At 42.3% G+C, this 19894-nt stretch overlaps 2 protein-coding genes across 4 annotated transcripts; one reads left to right on the top strand and one right to left on the bottom strand.

Moving 5' to 3' along the window:
- Positions 1-20: 20 nt before the first annotated feature.
- On the top strand, positions 21-13562 carry LOC147203654 (discoidin, CUB and LCCL domain-containing protein 1). 3 transcript variants are annotated; one of them, XM_086112763.1, is made up of 15 exons: positions 21-167; positions 3602-3823; positions 5327-5464; positions 6127-6178; positions 6252-6324; positions 6875-7008; positions 7142-7179; positions 7316-7498; positions 8670-8782; positions 8897-9068; positions 9151-9237; positions 9323-9416; positions 10537-10574; positions 10647-10754; positions 12401-13562. In XM_086112763.1, the coding sequence occupies exons 1-15, from the start codon at positions 65-67 to the stop codon at positions 12796-12798; spliced, it is 1953 nt and encodes a 650-aa protein (XP_085968889.1). In that variant the 5' UTR covers positions 21-64; the 3' UTR covers positions 12799-13562. The 3 variants fall into 3 exon arrangements, with proteins under 3 accessions (XP_085968889.1, XP_085968888.1, XP_085968890.1); XM_086112762.1 differs by having other exon boundaries at positions 10644-10754; XM_086112764.1 differs by having other exon boundaries at positions 8865-9072; positions 10644-10754.
- Positions 13001-19179, bottom strand: LOC147203653 (uncharacterized). The gene is made up of 3 exons (XM_086112765.1): positions 19023-19179; positions 18759-18945; positions 13001-17837 (listed from the first exon to the last, which is right to left on the bottom strand). Exons 1-3 carry the CDS (start codon positions 19047-19049, stop codon positions 16585-16587), a joined length of 1467 nt encoding a protein of 488 aa, XP_085968891.1. The 5' UTR covers positions 19050-19179; the 3' UTR covers positions 13001-16584.
- Positions 19180-19894: the final 715 nt, after the last annotated feature.

Genomic DNA, 19894 nt, shown 5'->3' with positions numbered 1-19894 from the left:
ACAAGAACACACCAGAGGCTCCGCGGGTTAGACTTTTCTCGCCTGCAACTGAGCACCGAAAACCATGAGAACAAAGAGCGAAAAACTCGGAGATGCGCTGAAATCACTTTTAATTGTATTCTGCCTTGTATTTTGCGCTTTTTCAATACGCGTCCACGGCCAAGAGGGTAAGTTACAAATACTCGTTGAGGTTTTTTTCCTCTAAGTTTGCAAGCTAGCAACTGCTTTAAATGTTTAAACGTTTGAATGTTCTCATATATTTTTCGTATATTTTTATGTATATTGTAACAAATATATTTTTTTATATCTCTGCCGGAACTCACAGCCATACTGTAAAACTGGGTTTACATTTACTCTTCTCCAACATCACACCACTGTCACGTCAAAACATGCATTTTTATTATTTGGGTAGGTTGAGTATGCATTCGCAATTAATTATTCCACTTTTGCATGTTGTTCTATCATATTGTGGTCATTTATATCTATAAGTACGATTGTTTGAGGGGGAAGGGGGGTGTTGATCACGTATGACACATTTCCCTTCCCTTCATGTTTACCTGCAGCTATCTATGAGTTTACCACAAATCTCCCAAACAAAGTGGGATCCGTATGCCACGTCAATAAACATTATGCCATCATTATCCTCGACACTCAAGAGTGCTATCACTGCGTTATTTTTGGCCGTCTCCTTGTGGCTTTGATTTCCTCACGTTGGCTGATAATTAACTTGAGTCACTTTGCAATTGCTCGGAAACAGACAGAGCGGAGGTGGGACCCACGCTCAATGGAAAAAAAATGTTATTTCCCCTCTGGTGTTGTGTGTGAGTATATCTCCACAGAGTCGTTGGTTTCAGACAGAGTTTGAATTTGTAAGTAAATAAGACTACGCTGCGTCAATCTCTAAACCTATGTTACCGCAGTGGTTAAATCATAATTACAGTAAATATTGTTTGAAAACCACATCTAGACCACAAATATAAAAGTAAAATTAAAAATTAAGTACAAAGGTATGTGTGTGTGCCTGAAGACATATACTTACACCATGCTTTCAAATTTCCTGTCGGAAATGTCAAATGTAAACAGAATATGCCTTTAATAACCTGTTTTGTTTAATAAACTGCTTTTTTTAATTTTATTTTTGTCGCTGACGTAGAGAAAGGGCACAAACATCAAATTGGGGAAATTTGACGCATTCAGAGGTATCAGAGCCGTAACACAATCGGGATCGCCTCTGTGTGTAACGGCGTGCAGGAAAGGTGGGACAGAAGCATGAAATTTAACACGTAACACTCGCTCTCTAACATCGTGTTGTGCGAAAGCAACTGTTTTTGGCCGAACGTAATCGTCTCACAGCGGATTATCTGATTGTGGGATGGTGTAACGCTGTGTGAAAACGCAAATTGTGTCTTCTCCTGGGTCTGTGTAAAAGGTAAGGGCGAAAATTTGTTCAGTCAATATTTGCAGTATCTCTGTGTAAAAGAGGCTTTTCGCTGCCTATGAAAGGTGGCATTTTCCCCACCTCTGTACACCACCGACAAGAGGTCTTCCTGTAAAAACTGACTGTCACGGAATGGGGGAGATGAAGTCAACCCATCAATTTTACTTGAGAAATAGTATAGTAACAGAACTGTAATAGAGGCAGGGCGGCCTCTGTAAAAGGGAAACATGGATGCTGGATCATTTGTCACTGTGAAGTTTTTTGATGGAACAATACTTGCAGGATCTCTGGTTAAAACAAGTTTTTTTTCTTTAATGTGACTGTTGTACATTGACACATAAAGTATTGTCAAATATTCAGCAATGCAGAAATATTTGCGGGATATTTGTCCAAAAAAGGGCCACTGACAGATTAGGCAGGGTAATGCAGGGTAATTTAGTTGCAGCTCTTCCAGGTGAGCATCCCTTTTGCTTGTGTGAACCTGTGAGGGCCTGCCAGCAAAGCACAAGAAGAACTGAGTCTTGTTATCCGCATATGAATCCACTTCTCTTCAAACGTTCTTCTAAATTCCCCAAACAGGTCAACAGGTTTTTTTTTGGGGGGGTATTATTTAGCCAAAGCACCGCTCACTAAAGTAACCCTTCCACCGGAAAGTGACAAATCCATGCTCGGTCGCCCGCGGTTACTCTATGTCGCTGCGGCATTTCCAGGAAATCCTTAGGGGACTTGGAAGAGGGGCAAAAACAGAAAAAGAGAGAAAGAGCTGTGTAGAAGTTGGGGGCTGGTGTGTGTGGTTTCAGGACACAGGGTGAGCACACAAGGTTATCCTGCAGTTTGGACTCAACAAATCTTTAAGCACCCTTATATGGAAGACGACGACTAAGGATGAAGTTCAGACGGTGACCATTGCATTTTTAATCTTTTGACCATGCCTGGACAACTTGATTTAACTTATTGCTACCGCCCCCACAAAACCGAGCTCTGTGTGATCACGATGGGAATTGCTCATTTATTTACTGCGGCCCACTGATGAGTTAGATAATCTAAATATTAGTGTTTCTGTCTGGCTCGTGTGTTTGTCGCAGGAGCAGATGTTGGTTCAGAAGTCAGATGAGTGGGAGGAATCAGCATTTTAAAAAATGAAACAAATTAAGTAAATTCAGAGTTTAAACGAAATGATTTTAGGAAAAAGAAATTGATTTGTTTTTTTTTCTTTGTGATTGTTTTAAGGTCATCTTCCCATGTATTATGTTTAACAAACACAAGCAATAAATAAACTTTAAAATTAGAATAAGGACAATTTTATCTACTTCAATTAGAGGTGTAAATTTAGTAGACACGTTGACCTGCGGCCTCTTCAGCGTTCACAATGACAACTTGACAAAAGTCTACCATTTAAATGTGGTGGAAACATAAGTCAGTACACCAAAAATGTAAGCAAATCTGTGACTTTTATCACTTCAACTTTTCCTATTTCAGAAAACAACGATGTGTAAACCACTGGAATGCACTTTAGCGCTGAACTGAGTGTGAATGTGATCAGGGTATTCTGAACATAGTCACATCCCTGTTAAAAGCGGGTGTGCACACTTGCGCAATCAAATGGATTCAATTTTACACAGAATAAATGAGTTTTACATGTTCAAGGTCAATGGTGGAGAAAAATGGCTAATCTTTCTCTCTTTTTATTTGTTCATTTATTTTTATTTCACTAAAGCTGACATTTTGAACAGGGGTGTGTAGACCTTTTAAAAACACTGTATATATAGTCTGTGTGATCGCTTTGCTAACAGATGGATGGTTTTGAACAAGCTGTGGTTTACTGTGTGTGTTCTGAGAAGGCGTTTATTAGTCTTCTATGTAGACGGGAAGTGCTGGCGATGGAGAAGTGTGAAAATCCTTTGCTTCTCATGGCTGCTTGAGAATCGGAACACTAACAAATCATGTCAGCATTGACTTAAAAAGGGATCGAATTTCTCCATTGTGAGACAAGTAAAGTTTTTCTTATCTTTCATATGTAGTATTTTTTTTAATGAAGGATTGATTAATTGGAATTTATCAATTTCACTTTAACTGCTTGCATCCACTTGCTTACTGAAACACACGAGAACATTTCTTTCTTGTATTCCACTCGATGAAACAGCTTTATCTGTTTTGTTTCAGGTGATGGCTGTGGATATACACTACTGGGCACAGAGTCTGGCACCTTAGCCTCAGAGAACTACCCTGGCACATATCCCAGTAACACCCGGTGCACGTGGAAGCTTCGTGTCCCAGAAGGGCGCACGCTGCGACTTCTTTTTGGGGATTTTGACATCGAAAGTAGTCCCGGTTGCAGTAATGGCTCTCTCGTCATCACAGATAAATATGGGCATCCCAGTCTAGGTGAGAAGCCAAGTTTGACATTTCCATCCTGGTTTTGCTTTTCTCTCATTCTGACATTGTTTTTAATTTCCCGTGCTATTGCAGACTTTCCCCCATGCCAATACACCCAAAGGCATGCCAATACTTTGACACATTGATGTTTACATGCTAACTCAGAGACACAAAGTTGTGTCTTGAGGGCATACAAATTTGGCTCCGCACCAAAAGGACGATTGAGAAATTGATGACAGAAGGATTTTGCACTGCCAGTTGTGTTTGTTACTGGATACCGTAATAACTGAGTCATGAGTGTAATGTTCTCTTCTCTCTGCCGGGTTACTGTTCCTACAAGCAGGAACATTCTACAACTCTTAAATATTAATCTCACTAATGTTTGCAGGGAGTGAATTCACAGACGCCTCATACAGTTCTGTACTCACTCAAAAGATCATCATTAGAAAACGCTACACTGCGTATTTACTTTGACTGACAAATACAGTGGTCAGAACATCGCACAAGTTGAACAATTTGGAGCCCAACCAAGAAGTCCAAAGTGGGAGTTCAAGACATAATCTTGCCACAATTCAGCTAAATGTGTTTGTGTTTTGTTTTTTCCCTTTGGCTTTTTATGATTTTTGCCATGACATCACAAAATGAACCAGCGATGGCAAAGAGGAAAAACGTAATGATAAATATACAGCTGAAAATGGAATATCTTATGGTATGTCAATGTGTCTAGATTGGTCATCGCAATCATATTAAATCTACAGTTTTCATGTATACTCATTTAATATGAGCAATACAATTCAATATTACTTAAATACACTAATTATTTTGACTTAGCACTTGCTAATGTCAACAGAATGCAGCTGAAATTGTTTTGTCTAATGAATAGCATGGAAAAGACTCGACATATTTGCCCAAAACCCCGAAACTACACACACACAAAAAAAAAGCCCCACCACATTTTGATCCTTTTGGTTTTCAATTTACAAGGTGTAGGACTAGATACGTTTCTTACTTCCTCCTACGCCTTTGAACATAAAATTGTGATGATGACCGTTTTTTTCTTTTCCTTTTTCCAATTTTTGCTTGCTTTCACTTTGTCAATCTATTGTTGTATTGTGTTTTATATGTTCAATAAAATAAACAAACAAACAAAAAAATCTGCCCATTGAGTATCTTCAGAAAGTGAGTCATTTTTACTTGAATGTACTCGTATTTAGTCAAAATATATAATGTAGCAGTTAACTTTATATTTGTAAACCGGTCTAGAATTTTATGTAGACCATTGCAAATAAATCTTTCGGGACAATCGGTTGTCCTAATCACACTCGAACTTCAGGAGGCGGCTTGGAGAAGAAAAATAGCACACCATATCTTTGGAGCCATTTTCTTTAGTGTTTCATTTGATGAGGCTTGCGGGTTAGCATGAGGTGGTGTCCATCCTGGATTGGTCAGCAGTTAATATACGATATGCATAATTGAATGCTAATTTAAAATAGCTTTCTGTATGTTCAACAGGACCGGTTTGTGGGAGACTGAATGCATCACAAAAGAATATGACACTCGCAAGCAACGAAGTGACAATAACCTTCAAGTCGGGGTCACATCGGTCCGGACGGGGCTTTCTACTGTCCTACGCCACAGACCTTTATCCTGGTATGTACCACAGCCATCACTATGGGCGAGGCTAAGGGGTTCGGAGACGCACACGGTTACTACAGCACCCAACGCGTGTTATAATGGCGGGAGGAATACAGTACTGGGAGGCCTCTGGCTTCAGCGTGTTGTTCAGTGAGCATTGATTCTTCTCCTCTTGCAACCCCAGGACCACCAAAGGCCATGTAACAATAGTTACATGACATGTATTTGACAAGGGACATCTTATGTTTGACAAAGAGATATAGGGACTGTTTTTTTTTCCTGCGTCATGTGACTGGTCTGAACAGGAGTCTATAATTGGTGTCCCCGGATGAGGTCATCCGGAGTGCGCTGCGTGTATCACAGTTTCCTGTCTTCCCGTAGCTTGTTTGTGAAATCTCGCCATGTCTGGATGCACAAACCGCCGTCTGTTAGCTGAGATCACACGAGAGCCAGTCGCCGTGCTCGTCAAGTCAGCGCAACAAAGGCCTTGCTCATCTCAACACTGATGACCGCTCATCCCCTAATATAGCAACACACTGAGCTATCTCATGTCTGTGTTGTACAGGGAGGGGAAGGGGGCGGGGAATGTTATGTAAGCCCTTTAAAACGAACACCCGTCGTCCTTTAAATCCCATTCGAAATCAAGTGACATTATTTTGTCTCCCTTGTTGTTGCAGATATGGTCTCTTGTTTACAACGAGGGTCTCATTTTAGCTCGCCACATGTGAGGTTGGTGAATATTGCATGTTTCTCATCCTTGTTAAACAAGTAGACTACCCAGCAAGTGTCTTCTGCTTTTCAGAGTTTACTGCCCTGCCGGGTGTAAAAATGTGACTGGAGACATATGGGGAGGTCCCGGTCGGGGCTACCGAGATGTAAGTACGGTACATGGCATTTAAAAGTTGGGAGTTGATAGTTGGGTTAACATCGTGTTTCCACCTCGTAGTTCAGATCAGGTCAACACAGTTTGAATTCAATCAACGCTGACCAGTCCACAACAAAACATAAAATTTACAGATGCGGGTCGAATGATAATCCAGAGGGGTACTCCTTTAGTCCCGCGATAGCATTAGGTTAATGATAGAGCCAACTACCAACCAAATTTGAGTTACAACCGCGCCAAAGGAGCAGAACTCTTGTCATGACAGGTTTTCTTCCCGAGTAATTCATTGTAACACGGGAATGAGGCAGATTCAGAAAACAAATCAACTCCGTGCAACGTGCGTACCTCCAGCCTCCCGAATCGAGGGGCAACCGGCATCCCCACAAATCGGAACCCTTTTACAGTGGAATAAAATGCATAAATTAGTGAGCTGAACCACTTGTTGGAAATCGAGCTTCAGTAGCCATTTTTCTGCACAGTTGTTGTGATTTTGCTACATCTGTGTGTAAAGTTGTAATTCACCTCTGCCCTCTCCGCCACAGACATCGGTGCTGTGTAAGTCTGCTGTGCACGCCGGCGCAACGTCCGACCAGCTCGGAGGTCGCGTGAGCGTGAGCCGTGAGAGGAGCCTGACGCTTTACGAGTCCACCTTTTCCAACGGGATCCTTTCTAAAACGTTCGTAAAATGCAGGGGTTAATCTGTTCTAAATTGTAAAAAAAACAACAACAAAAAAAGCGACAATCTCTATCACTTTCTACTTCAAATGCTTTCTTCTGTCTTTTGAATGCTGACTTTTCTCTTTGGACAGGGGCTCATTATCTGAGAAGAAACTGGTGTTCACTCAAGGTGCGGCTTGATAGCCTCAAGTCACATTTTCATTCTGAAGTGTGTTTACAACAGTTTAGAAATGTTATTTTGTGGCCGTTTACAAAACATATCAGCATCTCGTCATGAACTACAAGCACCTCTGATTACTCAACAGAATGTAATAACATCCTGACGGTGTATGGTTTAAACGCCTCATCTTTTGGTGACAAAGAGGACAAACTGTCCTGGTCCGCCAAGAATGTGCATTCTGGACACGAGGGGCTCGTCTGGACCGCAGGCTGGAACGATCCGTCGCCCTGGGTGGAGCTTGGACTCGCTGATAAAAGCTCTATCACAGGTAGGATTGAACGGGACTTTGCGGAGGGAAATTAGCCCTCTTGAAAACCTTTTTAGTTTTAATATAGTGTGGCCTCGAAGCCACGCTATTATAAATGCGATAAATCCGTTTTAAGAGCTAGCAGAGGGACCATTAAACAATGGAACCGTTTAGTTTGTGGATTTGTCAGGGTGTTGTATTTTATCTGTTTATCTGGAAAATCGATTCTTTATGAGCAGCTTCTTTTGTTCAAAGTGCATCCCCACTGATAACCTTTTCACTTTTACATGATGAGAGATGGGTGGGTTGAGAAAGCGCAGTCAGTGTTGCTGACTCTGATTTGATCACTGTATTTAGCAACTTCTCAGATCCCTGTTGCAAATGTTTTTATTTTCTTTTTTTTAAGTGACTAGCAACTAATTCCCGCATAGGGCAACATGAGAACAGCCATTTTCGCATACTGTTCAGTGTGACAAGAAAGGTCCCCATTGGAAGGCAATCACAGAGTAAATCACTCTCAACACTTACAAAGACGCGGTACGCTAAAATATTTTTTGCAAAAGATGAATGAACAGGTTGGAAACTTTTGACCCAAAGTACCGTCACGCTTTCCAGATATTTTGCCGTGATTGCGTTGCTTACGTGTACATCTCTACATTAGAAAAGTCCAAGCATTCAATTTTTTTTAACAGCAAACTGGAAAGCAAACTTGTTTTGAAGAATGTTATTGTTATTTTGTTTGTTTGTTTTTGCTTTCTATAAGCGAAGCAGAAAAAGAATCAAATCAGAAATTTGATTTTTTTTTTTTTGAAAAACTGAGTAAAGTGTGTTCTTGATTAACAACAGAGTTCTGTTCTCATGGTGGTGGCGGCCTAACCCAAATTTGGAGTAACTTAGTCATAATTCCGCTAAATACTTGTATGCAAAAACACTTCCAAGCCATAAATCGAAAACGGTCAAATGGGAAAAAAAAAACCTTCCTGCACCACATGACCATGTGTTATTCAGCTGTGTGATTGTGTGCGAATCAAACCCCCGAAACACTGCACGGTAACGTAAATGGAGGAAGTGCATCATTCTTAAGAGGAAGCGTTCTGTAATGAGGCCTCGCATTTGATGCACAACTCACAAACACATTCTCACCGACAAAGTGCGAAGTGAAACAACAGTGTCTCCCTTCCCTTTTTTTCAGGAGTGATCACAACCGGATCGAGCGAGAACCACGTCAAATCCTACTCGCTGCTCTTTAGCAGAGACAGGAAGAACTGGAAAGTTTACAAAGATGCTGTCAGCAAAGAAGAAAAGGTTGAGTTGTCTACCTTTGCTGATGTGGTCGTGCAGAAATTATCAGTTGTTCTTGTGGCTCTCATTTCTTTTTTCCTCACAGGATAAATCAAGCAGCTTTCTCTCTCTTCCAAGGTGTTTGAGGCCTTTGCCGACGGTCACCCGAGGGTTCTCAACAGCCTGTTTCCTCCTGCCGTGGCTCGCATCGTCCGCGTGCGGTCTCAGCGCTGGCACGGCCGAGGTTCGGTTCAACTCCAAATCCTGGGCTGCCCTGTCAAGGTCACGCCAAGATCTCGCTCAACTGACGGTAGGTATCGTCTCCCGTCTTTGTCAATTGTTATTCATCTCCTGCCATTATCGGCCATGCTTTATTTATTTTTGCCGAACAGAATCTCCGTCCGGCAAAGCTAACGCGGCGACTCCAAAAACATCTCCCACGACCACGGAACGTCCCGTTTTGGTGGAATCCAAGCAGAGTGAGAGCATATACTGTATTTTTGACACACTGGGAATCTCATAATCTGTAGCATGAATACAAATGACTTACTCATGGCTGTGCAGGATCCAGTCAACCAGTCATCGTCGCAGTGGGAGTAGTCCTGGGACTAATCATGTGCTTCTGTTGTTTGTTGGCTGGAGTCTGGTGGAAGAGAAGGTGTGTTTTTTTTTAATACACTAGATTTCCTCAGGTAATGGCCGATGCTTTTTATTAACTCATTCAGGACTAGCCAATTCTAGACCAAGTCTGAAAAGACGTTTAAAAACGTCTTTAGGAGTGAATGAGTTAACTCAAATGCAGAGAATGCCAGCCGTTTATTCGAAAAAAAAAGACTCTCCACAGCTCAATAATGTAGATGACACAACATAAGCGGTTGGATAGTTGTTTTGCATCATCATTTTGGAAACCGAGAGCTGCCTCTTGGATCCCAATTAAAGGAAACAGCTCCAAGTTTGAATCACACTTCGAAAATAAGATGTCTCAAAAACTATTATGTTACAAATAAGGACTGATATTTATCTATGTAAAGAAACCAATGTTAATAATTTCTCAAAATAATTATCAACAACCATTTAACAAATTGTGACTCAGTTTCCTACCTTGACAGATTCAGCCCCAAAAAAAATAGTATTTTTTTTTTTCCTGTGACAAATCACAATAGAAGTCATCTCAAGGCAGATTTCACATTAAAGAGATCGAGAACCACATTCCTTATGCAGAACCAGTCACACGTTTGGAAACATCATCATATTCAAATGATCGCAATCACATAAAGAGGTCAAGAAATTCAAGCCAGTGATGATTATTAATTCACAGCTGTGAAGTGAAAGTCATTCCAAGGCATGAAGCATCATCCACATCAGAAAGCGAACTGAGAAAATACCAACGCATTTTTTTATTGATCCAATAATGGCATCAATATTTCTTCATAATGTCGATGGATTAAGGATAAATCTACAATTCAAGATGTTTTTAAATAATAACACATGATATGCGTGTGTATCAGAAAACCAAAGGAAGGAAAAACTCCCTCGACGGAAGAAACCTCCAACAGAACCCAAGGCTCTGTGGGGTGACCGTCTGGGCCTGCGGGCTACCCAGGTGGTCCTTGGAATGTACCGAGTACTCGCTGGCACCGTGTTGGTGCCCCTCTGCCGTCTAAAATGTTCCCCATATGATGAATTGAGGTCTATTTGAGTAAATGGGCTGGTAGATGTACAGATAGTCGATGTTTTTTTGTCAAACATTGTCATGGTTTGTGTTTGCTTCCATGCAGGAAAAAGGCAACCCAATTGAAATACTCCGTGCCAATAAGTAAGTCTTATTCTTCCCTCAACTTGATGCCAGAGTTGTTTATCGGGGTTAAAGAGTAACTGTGTTCAGCAGGTTGCCAAAGTTTCCAGGAGAAGACTCTCCCGTGTCCTCCATCAGAGCTCATCTCATACCCTCTGGAGCGGAATATCCACGACAACCTACCGAGCCCCCCACGCAATGGTCAGAATGATATCAGTGATGTGGTTTGTCCGGGCGGCAAGATTCAGTCCTTTTTGGTCGGCCATTGGGATTCTACTTGTCATTCCCGCCGTCCTTCATTTTTCCCCACTGGGCTGTCACGGCGGACTTCTCATCTCTCTCCGCGGGCTGTCCATTTTTTAGCTCGTCACCCAGTCACTGTGTAAACATTCCTTTCTTTTGCCCGCGGAGCCTCTCTGAAAAGGACCCTATAATTGGCGCTCGATAAAGGCCGCTCAGCCTGAGACTCCGACCACCCCCCTCGCCCAACAGAGGGCCCCCTTTATTGAGACTGATAAACAGGACGGAAGGGCGACGCTAAGACAAACTGGCGTCCGGCACAGCCTGTCTAATTAGAAAGTCCTGTACCAGCTCCTGTGGGGGTGCCTATGCCCTACACTGCACAAGCTAGGCAGAAGAGTGGGCTCTTGAGGCTGGAAAGAGAGGGGTGGAGGGAGGGGGTGTCATTTGGTGGTGGCCAAGCTGCTAATGTAGATTGTAGATCAATGTTTGCTGGTTTCCTACACATAACAGTGAGAGAAACTGTGCCTAACGACCTGGACATGCAAGTCTGACACGTTAGGAATCATGTGATGTGCGATGTGGAAACAGCAGTCAGCAGCGTAGTGCCAGGTGTCTGTCTGAAGAGGGAACACCACGTAAGGATATACAGTGACCCTACAATGACAAACTAACTTATCAATCAACAAATACTGTTCAAAAAGACTCCCAGAGGTGGGCATCATAATAATAATGTCATATTAGTGTGTTCCCCTAATTCCGTCCAGCAGTTTATGAGACATTCAAAAATATATTTATCCATTATTTTCTCAGCCCGCCTGTGTATCAGTCAAGCCCCCTTTGGCCCCAGGTGAGAAAAAAAATCCCGGAGCTGTCCCTGCTCATGGCCCATGCATGACCTGATGCCCACAAGCCCCGCCCCATAGTTAAGAATCACTTAACTGGGAGACCGTTGACATGCCTCTGTAGGTGCTGTTGTTTGTTTTTGGCACAGCAGTTAATGCTTTATGCGTTAATGTCTGTTTCTAAACAAGGCATTTATATATTTAATTGAAACAGACATTCCTGGCTGATGTGCCGTTGCTTCGTTTTTATTACAAAGTGGAAGGAAGTTTTAATTTACCGCAAGTGGATAATAAACCTGGCGACTCGTTGAGATAGATAGGTAAGCACATCAGAATCAGAATCAGAATCAGAATCATCTTTATTGGCCAAGTATGTAGAACACACAAGGAATTTGTCTCCGGTATAACATGCTGCATTGGTATCATCGTAAACAACAAATCATTGAACCATTTTAGAGTAACCAGTAGCAGTATTTGTAGTACAAGAAGAGTGACTACGTCAGTGACTGTTTAAGGAGTTAATGGCTAGAGGGAAGAAGCTGTTTAAGTGTCTACTGGATTTGGTGCGCATGGATCTGTATTGTGTGCTATGCTTTGGATCATGAGCTTCGCCTTTTAATAGTTAAATAATTAAATAAAATTAAATAATTTCTGGAAAGAGAGGGGTGGAGGAAATTAAATAATTTACTAGTATAGGCAATATGGAATACAAATAACAATATCTTTTGACCAGAAGTGATAGAAAATGCTTTGTTTTTGTAGACTATGCCCAACCCGCTACTGGACAGAAGGTGGGCTCTACATTTCGCCCCTCTTCAGACAAGGCCTACACCATCCCTTTCACGTTCGTCCACTACGACTCCCCTGGGAACCTGCCGGACTATGCAGAGCCGCTTCCGCCGGAGCCCGAATACGCCACACCGTTCGGCGAGCAAGACTGCGCACCCACAGCAGGGGGCGCTCACAGCAGCGCACGCGGGCACCCGCTGTCGGCATCTCTCGACTCCCCTGGGAGCTACGCGTGCCCCTCCCATAGGATGCTGGACAATGGCTACTGCACTCCCGCCCTCCACACCAACGCACCACGACCTGCCAGCGTCGTCTATGCCGAGCCGAAGTCATGCTACTCTTTATCACAGCGGTACGAGGAACATTTGTGAAGCCAACTCACAGGAACCGGAATGGACTGTGTTGTCCGAGATGGGCCAAAGCTGACACAGCAGATTCTCCAGTGACATAAGAACCCAAAGTGGATCACAAAGGTCATGCGGGAGCCGTCACGTATTACTGTGTATTCTGAAAGGAGAACAAAGTATGAATCCACAATGTTGCACAAAGAGAATATATGACTCCTTCAAAATCTCATGATGTAGGTTTTTTTTAATGATTAAATCATTGTTTTGGTCACAAGCTGCACTTTCAGAAAACTGTTTTACAGCAAAACAACAAATTACACGTGAGAATGCATGCATTAGTATTTACAGTCACCTTTTCTTCCAACTGTGATGCACTGGGAATGACGTGGTAGCCAAATACTGTTGTGGCTCGAATGAACTCTTAACATTGAACAGGTAGACCGGACAATTGTTTTTACACTACTGAGTGCAACATGCTTATAAAAGAATATTTTATGACACAAAGGCACAATGGACATGTTGAGATTCTACATTGTATCTGTGCAGAAGGAAAAAAAAAATACTAACATTTTTTTTTTTTTTACATTAGTGCACAAAAAATGTCTGTACGACAGACCAACACTGGATTTTTGTTATTTTTGTTATTTTGACTTCAAAATGGCGCCGCGTGAGTGGCTGCCTTTCCAGCAGCTCCTATAATTTGTTGTTCTACTTCTTCCTTTCATAACTTTGCTGCTGTGAATCGGGAATTTCTCCATTGCGAGACTAATAAAAGTTTTCTTATCTTATCCTATCTTATATGAATTCAGTCACCTTCATGGTAAGGCACTTTAATTCAAGATTCACGTTAACATTTAATAAATAAATTGTGCTTTTTTTTTGTTAATTACAGCTGTTTTGCCTTTTTTTAATAATGCAACTATTGGTTGCATAAAAAAGATTTCTTGATTGAAGGTCTTTGTAGTGTCATTTTGGGAATAGAAAGGAGAAACAAAGGCACGACAAAGCTATTTTACATGTGAACACAGCTCATCAATAAATCCATCACGTGTCACAACTTTCGGTACAACATGGGTTTTAAACCACTTTGATAACGATGTGATGCTGCTCTGCAAAAAAAAACATCATATAGAAACAGAATTGAGCAACACAGCTAGTGTAACAATGTTGTGTGAGCATTCGGTATTCTTGCTGATACTGAGCATTGACCAAGCCATGAGGCCGGAGCTACTCCCATCTCATATTTGAAGAAAAAAAAATAAACTACTACAGGAGGCAACGGTCGAACCTCCAAAGTCGCCAGAAAATCTTGGTTGTAATGCACATTTTGAAATCATTAATGAGCAAACAGGTGCAGAAAAATTGGCAGAACACTCATAAAACTAAATCCAAGTAAAATGATCTTGATGACACATAAATGAGACGGAAGATAAAAGGTGTGGTGGGGTACTGTCACCTCCAGGTCAAATTGTAACCAGTTTGTGTCCTAAGAACACATACTGGGTTATATATGGCTGTTTTATTGGCATGCACGGTTGACGGTGTATCTCTATCATTAGCAAAGGCACATACTTAACATAAGACAAATTGAAGGCACAAAAGTTGCATTGCTCTTCAATACGTCACTGGCATAGATAGATGAAGAAAGACGTGACTTGTCGACCAAATAATTATTGGACTATTTGGGCGAAATGAGATCATTTCCGGCAGCGCACTTGATAATCCCTCATCGTGCAGCGACGTGCCATTTTATAATGGTTGGGACTCACTGGTTTAAGATCGGCTATGAGTCAACATTGTTAGGTTGTGAAATGTACAAAATACACTTTCACAACATAGTAACAATGTGCCATTTGTTGGCAAGCATTTCAGCTAATATGCTATGTACGCTAGCATCTGCTGGGTAAAATACGTTGATTTTGTTATTTTATCATATTGCTCATTTTGTAGTCATTCACCGAATCATGTGTCATGGTAAAGTCCTGTTGTCGCCCCAAAGATTATTTTATATGGCCCAACAAGGCAACTATAGGGTTTACTCCACGTTTCTGGCTATGCATTTCTTTTTTTTTTCCTGTCATTATGGGAGAAAAATCTGTTCTGAAAATGTTCGTTTTTAAATGGTTTAACAAGCTTTTCTCCACCCATCTAATCCCTTTTTTTACATAAACTGAACTGAATACCTGTACAGTGAACCTCGTTTATCATATTGGATGCATCCCACACCCACTTGCAATTGGTTAAAATCTGAGCCTATTAAAAAAAACGAACAACAAAACAAACGTTTACACACAAACACATTTAACCTTACCAAAACACAATATGAACATATTTGAACACAAAAAATGCAAACACGAAATACAATACATATTGTAATTTTTGTTACATACTATAAATGCATGTAGCTTTAACTCTTTCATTCCACAAGACATACTTATACGTCTTTTTAAAATTAGGCCCCGCCTACCAAGGACTACTTGTACGAGAGAGGAGAGGGTCTGATGGAAAAAAGCGACCAGTAGGTGGCAGTGGTGCCTCACGTGATTGAAATGCATGCTTTTACAAAAAGCTCTTTTTCTCTGTTTTTTGCCTAGGAATCGCCATTTTCATGAAACTTAGCCATTTTGTAATCGTGATTGCTGAAGAATCGAAAAAGATAGTACAAACTTTTTTTTCTGCTGAAAGAAGAGAGTCCAAACTTTATCTTGCAAGATCATTCAAAATCCGGTAAAACGCTGGGATTGAGGGGGTTGCTCCAGTGCAAATGGCTGGGATTGACTGAGTTAAGAGGCGGGACTTGGTGGGTGGCATGTGACATTGGCAAGTCTTCATTCGAGCGTTTGGGTGTGAGCTGTGGCTAATAGCTCACATGTACTGTATGTTTCACTGTTATGCCTGCATTCAATAAAAGGTTGAAAAGCATATCGGCACACGAGGCTCACTTTTACCACAATAATACTGTAAAACTCCATTAAAAAAAAAAACGCAATTTAACAGCGCACAAATGACAAACACTGAACGAGTGGTTTTCACATTTACCACACCAAGTATCACAAAAATAAATAAAGCTTTGCTCTCCAATTACCATGATGATGACCATTCTACAACATAGTGTAGAATGGCTAAGTACTAATCAAAAGCAAGATATAGGTTTTATTCCTAAAATAACAATATTTAATATTACCGTAAGATACTGTAACATTATGCACATTTTGCGCGTTAATACTGTTTAAATAAAAAAGGGGAAAAATGCTTAAATAATACATTAAAAAGTATTCCACATTAAAGTTGAGTATGATTTTGAGCAAAATAACTATGAAGACAATATTTCTAAATGATTAAATGGCAATGTATTGCACTCAAAAGTTGAATACAACTGGGCTGTACCTGCCAAATCACATTGTGCACAGTTTGAATATTCAATTCAGTGACGGTTTTGATTACCACTAGAGAACTGGTGTCAAACTCAAAGCCCGGGGGCCAGATCTGGCCCACCATGTGATTTTATGCAGCCCGCAAAAGCAAATTACAGTATGTGTGTTGACCTCATGTTTTTTTGCTAAAATACCAAAAGCGCAAATTGTTTTCAGATTTTAAAACATTCAGATATTATAACCATTTTTCTCGCCAAATATCAAATTGTTTTTACTGGCATCTGATTTCAAAACTATTCAGCAATTTGTTGGATGTGATAATATGAAGCAATCATACATTTATTTCAGGTTTGCTGCATAACTATGAGCAATACTTTGTTTGTTTGTAACAAATGTCCTTTGGCAACAATTTGGAGTTGTACCTTCAATGCAACACTTAGTCTCCACTGTCATGACTGACACTCTCATTTGTGCTTCCGTCTTTGGGAGCCCCCTCCTCTGCAGAGTAGTGTGCCACAGTCTGGTGTCTGTTCCGTGAAGGTGCGTCTTTAAAACGCAGGCCACAGTCCTCGCACACGTAAATCAGCCTTGTGCTATCTCCGTCTGTCGGACCCTTGCCAGCGGTCCCACCAAGCAGTGCGAATCCAGACAGACTGCCAGTCTGCGACGGAGCATTGCCATTAGGGCTGTGAGGAGTGTTCAGATTAGCGGGCGGATAAGTGCGAGGACGCCCGAGCGTCGCCCCCGCGGACCCTGCCTGCTCCGGGGCCAGACCGTGGACTGTTTGGTTGTGGAAGCGGATGCCCGAGCGGTTGGAGAAGGCTTTTCCACAGATGTTACAGATGAACGGCCGCTCGCCGGTGTGGATGCGTATGTGAATCTTGAGGGCTCCGGATTGGGTAAAGCACTTGCCGCACTGGCTGCAGCGGTAAGGTTTCTCCCCTGTGTGGATCCTCTGATGAGCTCGGACTCCTGCCAGGTTGGGAAAACCCCTCCCGCAGAAGCCACAGGAGTACGGTCTCTCGCCCGTATGGATTCGTTTGTGGATCTTCAGAGCGCCCGACTGGCTGAACCCCTTGCCGCACTCAGAGCAGGCATATGGTCGGGCGCCAGTGTGCACATGGAGGTGGATACGTAGGTTGCTGTGAGAGTTGAAGGTGCGTCCACACTCCGTGCACAGGAAGCCGGAAGACTTCTGGGCGTGCTCGGCACGCTGGTGCTGCAGCAGCTGCGAGGGTCTGGAGAAGGACGCCGGGCAGTGCATGCAGAGGTGTGACAAGGGGGCCGTCGGCGGGCGGCTGCGCTCCTCCGGCGCGCGGTGGTGCAGGCGGGCCTGCAAAGATGCCAGGCAGGGGAAGGGAGATTGTGGGTATGCCAGGCACGTGCTTATAGGGCAGTGGCGGTGGTGGAAGTGGTGGTGCGTGTGGCAGAAGGCGGAGCAAGGGAATACGGAGGCTAACTGGCTCAAGGAGGATAGTCGGCATGGTGGAGTTTCCGGGTTTGGCCTGCTCTCAGATGAGCTGCCAGGTTCAGGGCAGCTGTCATGCGAACTCAGTGGGAGAGGAGCACTGGTGGAGGTGGAGGCGGAGGAGGGGCCTTGCTCCTTTCGAGCCTCCGAGCATGGAAGTAAAGACGAAGCTCTGGGAGATGAGAAAGGGCAGCCAGGGCAGGTGCAGACATGGCGCATATCTAGCACACATGACAGCAAAAGGATTATGTTTTTGAATATCTTTTGGATATCTCAAATGTGACACATGTATATCAGAATTTCTTGTGTTGTCCATTTGTTCAATGGACATGGGGGTATGGGGGGGCAACATGTGTACAGGGAGTGAAGCATCTGCTTTGACCAGGGATGAGCAATTGGCAGCCTGCAGCTCACGCGTGGCCTGTACCCACACTCTGAGTGGCCCTTGATTACCACCACCACCCAATGAAATGGGAAGGGTGGATGATAAACATGTTTCCTCTACTACAGTGGACCCCCTGCACACTCACAATGCGACACCTATTGCTTGACCTGTTTGCATTTTTTTGGGTCAAATTTTCCAATACATGTATGTTTGTTTGGGGGTCCAGACACAAAATGCATCTTGGGATATTTTCCTAGCCAAGCCTTCACAAGTATCCAATTGATGCATCCTTGATTTACGATAACTGACAAGAGCAACAACTGGGTATTCTGTGTGTTCTTGGTTTATACCTACTTTCAATTGGGACAGTATTTAGGCCTCGACTGATGAGAAATCCAAAGGAGGTAGGAACGGACAAGAACGCCAATTGAGAAGCGGCTAGGTTTGAAAGCAAACCATCTTTCCTTTCCGTTCTTTAAAATGAGTAACGCCTATTATATAAGCAGGTTTATCATCGAGTTAGCCTCCATTTCTTCGCGCTGTAGCAGTGCCTGTCGCCACGATGACTTTATTTGTCCTCTTAAGGCAACTCGCTTCTCGATTGGCTATCAATAGGTGCCACGTGACACAACGACAGATCAGTACATCAAACGTCGTTAGTGTTTGACTGATAATATTACACTTCACTAATTAGTGAAACCTTCACGAGCATATTAAGGAGGCTGCAAACTTTAAAAAAAAAAAAAAGCACACTTACCGTCTCTGGCCGTGTTTTTCCTCAGCGCCCCCTCGGTCTTGTCGTGCATCGGTCGGGCTTGTTGGAGCGTGTCCCCACTTAACAAGCTCCACACGTTCATGACGTCGGGCTGCTCCTTTGAGGAGCTCCCAGACATCAGGAGGTCGCCGATAAACTGGTGCATCTCCATCCAATTGCTTTGGTCAGGCTGCAGGGTGCAATACGGAACAACATGAGTGACACGGGCTAGCAAGATTTTTTGTTGTGGTATTTACGAGTACTTACAGTGTCGCTACCCTTGTCTTTGTCCATCAATTTACACTAACTCGACTTAATTTACACTGTCTACTTTACTTAAAGATAACTGTACGAGAAGCACGACGAATGAAATAGAGAGAATCACATTTTTGTATGAGCAATATCGCTGGCTAGCATGTGTAACTTCCGGTGTTTCAGACGTGACCGGAAGTTAAATGCAGCTGTTCCGACGTCCAACACGCACATTATAAATAAATACTGTTAAAATCTATTTTGAGTACATTATTTTATTGTGTATTACGAATAACACATTCGGTAAATGTAATATTCTAGCATCTTATTTTACCTAATGGACGTGAACAAAATAGCCTACTTGGCACAGCTCACATTCCGATTCGGCACATTTATACACCACGGCAAAATACATCCATAATAACATTAAATACAAGTCCAATCAAAGCTGAGCATTATTACCTCGGTAGTGGTCATAATGTGGTCAGTCACTATAGATACGTATTGTGTCAAGCTATATCAGCATTTCATGACATGAAATTAACTCTAGCTGTAATAGATACAAAAATGCATAATACATGCTTACATGTATACCACAAAATACACTTAGTTGTTCTAGATGACCTTGTACTTGGTTCTGCTCTATGCGAATTGACAGTAGGTCAAATATAATTTCCCCACAAATCTTTGTGCTACGTTATGAAATCAGTATGCATTAAACGACATTCAACCTCCAACAAGCGCTGCTTAAGAAATGCCACATGCAATAAAATGCAAGTCGCAAGCACAATTCCTGAGAAGAGACTTCATCAAACGTAAAAATCATCTTATGATCATCGTAGCCCATGTGGTACAGCAAACCACATCATTTGCAATCTAACCGCAGA

The sequence above is a fragment of the Hippocampus guttulatus genome, chromosome 6, assembly GCF_054856545.1.
Source record: "Hippocampus guttulatus isolate MCC_2025c chromosome 6, RoL_Hgut_1.0, whole genome shotgun sequence".
Lineage (NCBI taxonomy): Eukaryota > Metazoa > Chordata > Actinopteri > Syngnathiformes > Syngnathidae > Hippocampus > Hippocampus guttulatus.
The sequence above is the reverse complement of the archived record's forward strand: the minus strand, read 5'-3'. Positions and strand labels throughout refer to the sequence as shown.